This window comes from Thunnus thynnus, chromosome 9 (assembly GCF_963924715.1).
Source record: "Thunnus thynnus chromosome 9, fThuThy2.1, whole genome shotgun sequence".
Taxonomy (NCBI): Eukaryota; Metazoa; Chordata; class Actinopteri; order Scombriformes; family Scombridae; genus Thunnus; species Thunnus thynnus.
Genome location: NC_089525.1, coordinates 19838263 through 19846650, shown reverse-complemented (window position 1 = coordinate 19846650; position 8388 = coordinate 19838263). Strand labels below are relative to the sequence as shown.

The window sequence follows — 8388 nt, the reverse complement described above, 5'->3', positions numbered from 1 at the left end:
TACTTTTCAGATGAAGATTTGACATAATGGATAATATAACAAGCTTTTAAAAGACAACACATTGTTAAAGATGAAACCAGTGGTTTCCAACCTTTTTGGATTTGAACGTCTTACCAAAAGCAGTGTGTAGTCGGGTCACATTTCAGATATCTATGAGTTGATAACAGCTCCACCAAATAGTGATTTTTACCTCTAAACTTCTCACATGGTTTCATTTCAATAAATAATGAAATGATCCAGTATTTCACCAAAAATCAAAGATTAGAGAAAAAGTCCATAAAACTGAAAACAGATTTGTGTATCAGAACTTCTTTCCTCTCCCATTACTCATCTCACGACCCCTCAGATTTATCTAGTGACCCTTTGGAGGAGCCTGACCCTAAGTTGGGAACTACTGGACTAGACTAGCTAACTGTATATAAAGTAGTTGAAACTAGCTCCACCTCCAGCAGCTACAACAGTAACATGCTGCTTACACACTGATGCTTCAGTATTAATAATCTAATTATGTCATATATAATAATATATCAATCAGAGGGACCAAACTACTTTTACTGTAATACTTTAACTACATAAAGCTGATAATACTTACGTACTTTTACTTCAGTTGGATTTTTCATGCAGGAGTTTTACATGTAATTGAGTATTTTTACATTGTTGTATTAGTACTTTTACTGAAGTATCTGAGTACTTCTTCCACCTCTGGAGGATAAATCTCCTACTTCCGGTTTAACTACAGCTAGCTTGACACAGTTGAGTTTATGTAACAGCCCCTCAACACAGCTACCGTGTTATGAAACTGAGCTCAGCTGGTATGTCACTTTTCTACTCTTAATTGGCGGTTTTATACTTTTTTAAAAATATCAGAGCATTGTTTCATGTTTGTTCTCCATCTTTCTGTAATTACATCATCGTTAGCACAGAGTGGCTAACAATAACAAAAGCTAACCCGGCTAACAGTAGCTAGCTCTGCTGCTCAGGTAGCAGAACAAAGTGTTCCTGCTTCAAAATCGTAACTTGACAGATTTGTTCATTGTATCTTGTAATCTGTAAACAAACCCAGCAGTTGCCACGTAGCTGGTGTAGAAGCTGATGAAAAAAGTCACGTCAGATTAATTTAGAAGTGTATAAAAAAGTAATTTGACTGCACACGCCCCCTGTAACACAGCTGCGTGGTGTTTAACTTAAATGTAACAAGTTGTGTTTATCACACAATAAAACAGGTCCAAGAAGTAGCTGGTTGTTTAAATATGTTTTTTAAATTCATTTTCTAAATATTTTACTCACCTCGTCCTCTGTTTTGGTCCGCAGTCAGGTCACGTGTTTCCAGATGAGGGGACAGCTGCTGACTCCATAATTTTCAATCAATGGAAACACACTGAAAGGTAAAAACATGTCTATTAGTGAGGTTAAAAGGTAAAACACTTCTTCCACCAACAGTGTGTCTCTTTATGACAAACTGTTTTTATTGTTTGCTTGTTTTTTTAAGCACAATGGGGGTTGGCTAACATTATTTTCATCATCAATGAAATGCTTTGTCTTGCATTGTCTATAAAATGTAAAATAAAATGTAAAGAAAAAAAAGGATTTCACGTTTTCTCAGAGCCTGGGGGGTTTTCTTCAGTTTGCTTGTTTTGTCTGACCAACAGCACAAAATAGGGCTGGACAACATATTGATATTATATCGATATTGTGATATGAGACTAGATATTGTCTTGGATATTGGAATATTTTGATATGGCATAAGTGTTGTCTTTTCCTTGTTTTAAAGGCTGCATTACAGTAAAGTGATGTCATTTTCTGAAGAAGCAATTTCTATACCAAATATTGTAATTTTCTCTTTGGCAATTTTTTTGCCCATATTATAAAATGAATAGACAAGTCTAGTAAATATCAAAATGACCAGACATTTTTACCACACCGTCTCCAGCATTTGTTTTTTGTCTCTATTTTTTCTCTTTTCTCTTTGTATAAAATAAACATGGGAATCAACCAACAGTGTTTCGCAAGTAGATTTCTGAATTCAGAGTGAAGTCCCTATCATAGCACCAAATATTTCTATATAACCTTAAATATTCATGACAAAAATATGCAGGAATCAAAGTTAAAGTTCAGAAGAAAAAAAAACAAACTTTGATATTTGTTATTAAGACTTTAAAACACAAAAACTCTGGTTAGGTAACATAAGCAAACAGCCCCAAAACTGTCACCACATGTTGAATCAAATTTTTCTGATTGATGCTGAAGTATATGACATCACGTTTTTTTTCAGTTTTTTTTACAACTAAGCCCTGACCCTTTGCAACCCAAAAGAAGACAAAGCAGCAAATACAGAAATCTCTTATGCAAAATAACCAAGACTACTAGTGTGCCCTACGTGTTGTATTCATGTAGAACCAAATCATTCATAGTAAGAAGCTGAGAAAAAAAGGTTTTTAGGGCCTTTTAAATGCTGCAACTGAGAGTGACGTGTCTGAAGTCTGCCTGTTTTAAATGTCTTTCTACTTCTCTTGTTATTGTCTGCTTGTACACCAGTTCTGTAGTTGACAGCTGCTCCTCTCTGCTCAGGTCCTCTGTGTTGAAGTTCAGGACATTTCCATCATGCAGTTGGAGGCTCAGCTGCGTCTCTGTCAGAGCTGTCTTTGGTGCTGCAAGAGTGGACTACGTCTGCTCTCCCAGAGCGCTGCGTACAGGTCTGTTTTGTTTGTCAAGTCAAGTTTATTTATAGAGCACATTTCATACAGAAAGCAACAAAGTGTGCTTCAGGCCAAGAGTAATACATGTATAATGACATAAAATACAAGCATACATATCATTATACATGAAAGCAAGCAAAGATACGCTTGCATACATGGACACAAAGGTAATTAAAGTACATAATAATTCAGTTAAAACAGGAGCAGACAGTGTGTGTTGGATTTAACAAGTGCTCTGCTTTTCACAGGTCTGTGTGTCTGTTTTGAATTGTTTTGCTTTCTCACTTCAGAAAAGCTGTGAACTACTATGATCTCCTGGGAGTCAAAACTGATGCGACCTTGGAGGAAATAAAAAATGCATTTTTTGACAAATCTAAAAAGGTAAGAGTCCTCATCACTCCTCAGTGAGTTGTGTATTTAGAGAACATGTGTAGCCACATGAGGGCAGCCTTTCACAGCTTAGTTTCTACGTGTTTGCTGTTCCCACAGTCGGCTTTTTCACTGTTTTCATGTTGTGGTCACCAGTGTAAATAAGGATTTATATTTACCAAGTGGTTCTGGCACAATTAAAGGGTGCGATGACTCACCCGTTAGAGAGGAAGCATAGTTGAGTGCAAAGCATACAGAGGCGTACATTTAATAGAAAATGAAAGAGTTTTTACATTTTATATATGTATACATGTACAGATGAGCTCATGCCTGCACCAGAATATCTCTTGGTTGGTTGGTTCGGTGTGTGTGTGTGTACACTTAATCTTACTGATCCGCCCGTCGTGTGTCACTGCAGCTGCACCCAGACAGCGACCCATCCAACCCGGGGCTGCACAGTCAGTTTGTGGAGCTGAACGAGGCCTATCGAGTGCTGAGCAAGGAGCCGAGCAGGAAGGAATATGACTTGAAAATCAGACACCCCTACAGCGGGAGCCAGGCCTTCAGATCTACCTCCAGTCATACCAGCTACAGAGCCAGGTGAAGATACACACCTACACAATCTGTCACAGCTTGTGTTGTTAATTAGTGTTACGTAAGCTGACCGTCCTCCACACTCTCTAACACTGCTCGTGTGGGAAAAACTGATGCAGCAATAAATGCAACTTATAGTTTTAATTTAAAAAACGACTCATCTGTGGGCTAATGTTTGCGTTCTGTCACACTCTCATGGGAAATGCTCTTCTTGTGAAGACTGCACCCCTCTATTCATATTTGTATAAATGATTCCTGATGGAAGCGTGCATACTGTAGTTTCATTCTTCTGGTGTTGTTCAATGTTGTGCGTGAATCTAGAAACTGTGTCTGCTAAACTGTATTTGTGTCTGTGCGAAGCATCACTCAGTCTTCAGCAGATTGTGGTTTTGGTGAAGCAATGGCAGAAAAATATTTTTCGTTTACTGTCAGCTGACAACTAAGTAGAAGTTTAACTAAAGTCAGGGACACACATCACATTTGTTGAGCCCATTATGAGAATGATTTGTTTATGACGACTGATCAGACCAACGTTGACAGAGTCACATCCAGACGCACACGACGCTCGTTTGTACCTTCAAATGCACCATTTTAACTGTACATAAGTTTGGTGAAACTCAGTCAATCTGGATTATTTTGAGCTGATTATTTGCTTTGGTATTGACTTAATTTCATTGGTGGTAGTTTGATTTAGAGATTACGATTTACGATTAATCGATTGACAGAAAATTAATTGCCATCTATTTTGCCAATCAATTAATTGTTTTGAGTAATTTTTGAAAGACCAATGTCAAAATTCTCATGCCACTTTCTCAAATGTGAATATTTTCTAGTTTCTTAAGTCTTCTGTGAAACAATAATCAACATTTTTTCTGCATTTTCTGACATTTTATAGACCAAACAACTAATCAGATAATCCAGAAAAGAATCGTTAGTTGCAGCTCTAGTTTGGTTGTCTGTTCTCATGAGGACATGAAGGTGGTTGTTTTGACAAATTAATTAATCAGCCAAATATTGAATGATGATGACGTCTGTGCGCAGTTGGAAGGCTTTATACATAGATTCATATGTTTCAGGAATCTCCAGTACTGTCATTCACAGAACATTTCATTAGATTTCTGTTTTCTCACTGTTGTTGGCCACTTTGTTTTCATTAAAATAATCAAAATAATCTCAATGAAAACAATGGGCAGCAACTGAATCGAAAGACAAACTAATAAAATCCTTCAACACCACACTCTCTATGATGTTATCTGCTGATTAAAAACACCAACTGAACCAGACTGGAACAGATTTGCCTAAATCACATTTATAACTGGCTCAACAGTCGTGTTCTCTATCGAACGCCAATCTGTCAGGCTTCCTTCATGAAATATGTCTGTTCACACTCTTTCTTCAACTGTTTCTCCACCAGTACAATGGCGCAGGACAACATTCGTTATTGGGAGCAGTTCCGTCACTCTCAGGCTCAGGAGATGACGGCAGAGGAGTGGCAGAAGAGGAGGAGGAGGAACTTCCGCCTGGTGGGCTACTGCATCATCACTATGTTTCTCAGTGTTGGAGCCCACATGGTCTTCTTCAGGTAAAAACACAGAACTTACTGTGTTTTTCGTTACTTTGTCACTTTAGTTAAGACTTTTTAAAAGGGAAACTATCGCAGGATAGTTGAGGGATAGTCTGAGTTAGTCATATCAAGTGGATATTTGCCATATTTACAGTCTTCATAGCCTCAAATTCCCTCTTTGTGTTTCCCTGTTGAGCTGCGGTGGAAGTATAGAAACAAAAAGAGGGACTTTGGCGCTAAAAAGACTGTAATGTTGAAAGATATGTACTGGATTTGACTATTTTGGACGACTGAAGCTTCATATCAGCTTCAGATGAACTTTTAAATACGTTTTTGCACAGATGGGGGACTGTGGATTTTGGCCCCAACACTTACATTGTAAATGCATTATGAAGGGATCTTCTAATGGTCAGTATGACCAAGAGGGATGATTACAAGAAAAACATGTTTCAATGTTCGTTTTGGCACCTGACTGTTGTTTTAAGACAGACTTGAAAACATCTAAAGTCTAGTTATTAAAATATAGTTATTCAGATCTTCCCGCTGCAGCCCGTCACATTATTTCCTGAATTCACATTTTCCCTTTTACTGCTTCTACTCTCACGTTTTCTTTGCTGCACGTTCAACCTCCAGATGAGAGGACATGATTGTTTGAGGACATGTCTCTGTACCATGTGTCTTGGCACAACCTCGCGGCTTGTGGCCTCGTATTTGTTTTCACACACCGACTCGGTGGCACTTGTGTTTGTGGAGATTCACTGGGTTGTGATCTGAAGAGCTTGTTATCACAGCTGTACAAACTCATAAATAACAACTGAGCATACAGGACGCCTGCTGCGCTCCGAGTTTTTAGGTTAAGCAAAGTTATTCTGTTGAGATTGTCTTAACTCGAGCATTTCTTCAACTATTACAGTAAACTGGAGGAAGTTCACAATAACTTCATGGACGAGAAAGATCGAGTCATCACAGAAATATACAATGAATCCAAAGAGAGAGCGAGGTTTGTGCAAGAACAGCTTTTCCCCCTGTTTGATATAATTTGGTTGGTAATAGTACATTTGTTTTGATTATGTGATAACTATTTGATTGGCTGTGTGATTCATAGGACTTAAAAGCATTTCTGTGCTATTTATCAGGATCAACGGCTTTAAGAGACAGACAGAAATCCTGCGGCAGAAACACGCGGAGTTTCTGGAGAAATACAAAATCAACAACGATGGAGAGAACAAGTAGGAGAGTCTCCAGCTGTGCTACGTGATGACCGAAATCGTCTGGGAATCAAGTTTGAGCTGCCAGCAGGAGGAATATGCAGCTGACTGGATGTGGTAGTAGTTTTTAGAGTTTTTAAAGTTTATTCTGACCTATTTACACATGTTGATACACCCTCGTTTTGCCCTCGCTAGTGACGCTGAGGAATGACATGGGTGTGACGTGGGAGGGTTTCTTTATTGTCACTCATGGTTTATTTCTAACCAAGCTGAGCTGTGTTAAACTGGACTTTAAAGGTTGCTCATAAAACATTTATACCGATGCTGCTGTTCAAAGGGTCTAGATGCAGTTTGTACACAAACCTCTCCGCTGTTTGTTCAGAGGAGCCGTAAAGAACACTGATAAACTGCCTTTAATGAAGTCAAAGTAACATGTTATCGTCCTCAGATCGACTTCGATGTCGGTGGAACAAAGCAGGTGAGACTCAGACGTGTTGATCGAGTCATGATGAGGCGACTGTTGCAAAGCTGATATGTTTCTTGGTGCTAAAAGAAACTGATATTGATTAAAATCTCCGGTAGCACACAAGAGGACGCTGTACCAAGAGTTTGATGGGACTCGTTCTGTAAAGGGGGCATTGAGGAGGATGCACATGCAAAGTCTACATTTTCAGCATGAATGTTTTTAGGGGTAAAATGGTTAAAACATGACACATCACTGGGTGTGTTCATCATTCCCAGCTGCTGAATTTTGGGATATCACTGGTCAGCTCCTCATTGTTCCCTCTATTGATCCTCTGTTACTGTAGAAATGATCAGATGGAGGCGCAACTCCATTTGTTAGAAATGGAATTTATAAATGATCAATATCATGACTTGAAAAAGGGTAACACAGTAGTAATTTATTTATAGTCAAACTGTAACTAATAATACAGAGACTGTGGAAATGTGCAAACTGAATGGAAAGATGATTAATGATAAAAACATCTTCACTGTTCATTTCAACAAGTTCAAGTACCAACATTTACCATTTTGCCTCTCAGTTTTTAGATATTACAGATTGTTGTTTTTTCTGTTTTTGATTGCCTTATCTTCTCCCTGTTGGGACGTCAGTGAGAAATTATTAAAAGATCAACTTTGTCTCGTCAATCATTACTCCCTGCGTGCTTTGCTTCTCATTCACAGTTGGGTTTGTAAGACAGAGCAGAGTACAGAGACTTCAAAATGATGACTTCCCCGCTTATAATTTTTTCTTTTTTACTACTAAAGATAATGAAGAAGATCTCGGAGGGGAAAAAATAAGAACTACTAGAAGTTAATCAACTGTTTCAGTGCTTAGTTTCTGCTGTGACTTTGGTCTCCTGTGATTCGAAGAATTACAAAGACTTGTAATGAACACTCAGTATTGCTGTAATTGGACAGACTTGTTTGCATATTAACATTCACATGAAAGTTATGTTTATAAAATCACCACCAGTTATGCAAAGACTGCTGGTTTGTTTTTGTTAATTTTTTTTAAAAAAACAACCCAGAATACTTACACTCACTTATGCAAGATCCCGTAACTACTGTGTGAATTATGTTATAGGAAAAGATTTTGACTTCTCATCTGTCTTGTGCTGAGACGTCAGCGGGAGATAACATATCCCCGCATAGCATACAGACACCCTCACCCTCATGTGGCGTGTGAGTGGCCTGTCATAACCCAAACACCATAATGACTGAGACTCTGTTGTCAGCATGGCGACACACACACACACACACACACACACATACACACACACACTGATGGAAGAAAAGGCTTATGGGAAAGGGAGCTACCACACATGTAAACCAGATATGAAGACAGCTTAGTTTAGACAGAGGTGAAAGTGTCAAATCATCCGCTGAAATAATGAGCTGTGTATGAAACGTTCATTAACCTTGATTTGTTATTTGGAAAACTATTGATAGTGTT

The 8388-nt window shown here is 38.4% G+C and overlaps 1 protein-coding gene across 2 annotated transcripts; it reads left to right on the top strand.

Moving 5' to 3' along the window:
• Positions 1-711: 711 nt before the first annotated feature.
• On the top strand, positions 712-7580 carry dnajc4 (DnaJ (Hsp40) homolog, subfamily C, member 4). Of its 2 annotated transcripts, none has more exons than XM_067599532.1 (8): positions 712-812; positions 1312-1385; positions 2569-2693; positions 2987-3077; positions 3484-3665; positions 5074-5241; positions 6137-6223; positions 6360-7580. In XM_067599532.1, the coding sequence occupies exons 3-8, from the start codon at positions 2602-2604 to the stop codon at positions 6454-6456; spliced, it is 717 nt and encodes a 238-aa protein (XP_067455633.1). In that variant the 5' UTR covers positions 712-812; positions 1312-1385; positions 2569-2601; the 3' UTR covers positions 6457-7580. The 2 variants fall into 2 exon arrangements, with proteins under 2 accessions (XP_067455633.1, XP_067455635.1); XM_067599534.1 differs by having other exon boundaries at positions 2536-2693.
• The last annotated feature ends 808 nt before the right edge of the window (positions 7581-8388 follow it).

Coding starts and splice junctions, on each gene's coding strand:
- dnajc4 (XM_067599532.1), top strand. CDS start 2,602: ATGCAGTTGGAGGCTCAGCTGCGTCTCTGTCAGAGCTGTCTTTGGTGC. Junction 3,078..3,483: donor TTTTTGACAAATCTAAAAAG/GTAAGAGTCCTC, acceptor GTGTCACTGCAG/CTGCACCCAGACAGCGACCC. Junction 3,666..5,073: donor CATACCAGCTACAGAGCCAG/GTGAAGATACAC, acceptor TTTCTCCACCAG/TACAATGGCGCAGGACAACA.